This window comes from Aptenodytes forsteri, unplaced genomic scaffold, assembly GCF_000699145.1.
Source record: "Aptenodytes forsteri isolate BGI_AS27 unplaced genomic scaffold, ASM69914v1 Scaffold634, whole genome shotgun sequence".
NCBI lineage: Eukaryota > Metazoa > Chordata > Aves > Sphenisciformes > Spheniscidae > Aptenodytes > Aptenodytes forsteri.
In genome coordinates this window covers 86861-87165 of record NW_008793943.1, presented here as the reverse complement: position 1 = coordinate 87165, position 305 = coordinate 86861, and the positions used below count along the sequence as shown (strand labels likewise).

Genomic DNA, 305 nt, shown 5'->3' with positions numbered 1-305 from the left:
CTGATAGAAGGGAAGGAAAGCCTCGGGTCCTCCGGAGGATGAGCACGGCGTTTCTTCCGCCAGCGGCGCGCAGGGTAGGAGTAAAGCTGCCCAGCGGCTAAACCTTTAATAAAAGCCCCCAAAATTATCCGAGGCGACGACACGCACCGACCCCTCGTCCCCAACCCGCTTTCCCCCCCGTCCCGCCCCGTGTACCTGGCCCTCGGTGACGTTTCTCCATCCAGATGTAGCAGTTGCTTTGGGCCACCCCGGTCTGGGAATCGAGGAAAGGGAGGCGGACGCTCCTCTCGGCGCACAGCCGGGCG

The 305-nt window shown here is 63.3% G+C and overlaps 1 protein-coding gene across 1 annotated transcript in view; it reads right to left on the bottom strand.

Moving 5' to 3' along the window:
* Nucleotides 1-305, bottom strand: part of DPF2 (double PHD fingers 2) — a 12198-nt gene that overhangs the window by 11456 nt on the left and 437 nt on the right. The window contains exons 2-3 of the mRNA XM_019470540.1: nt 196-301; nt 2-103 (exon numbers count right to left, since the gene is read on the bottom strand). Of these exons, the coding sequence (XP_019326085.1) occupies nt 2-103; nt 196-301 (208 nt within the window). The remainder of the gene's footprint in view (nt 1; nt 104-195; nt 302-305) is intronic.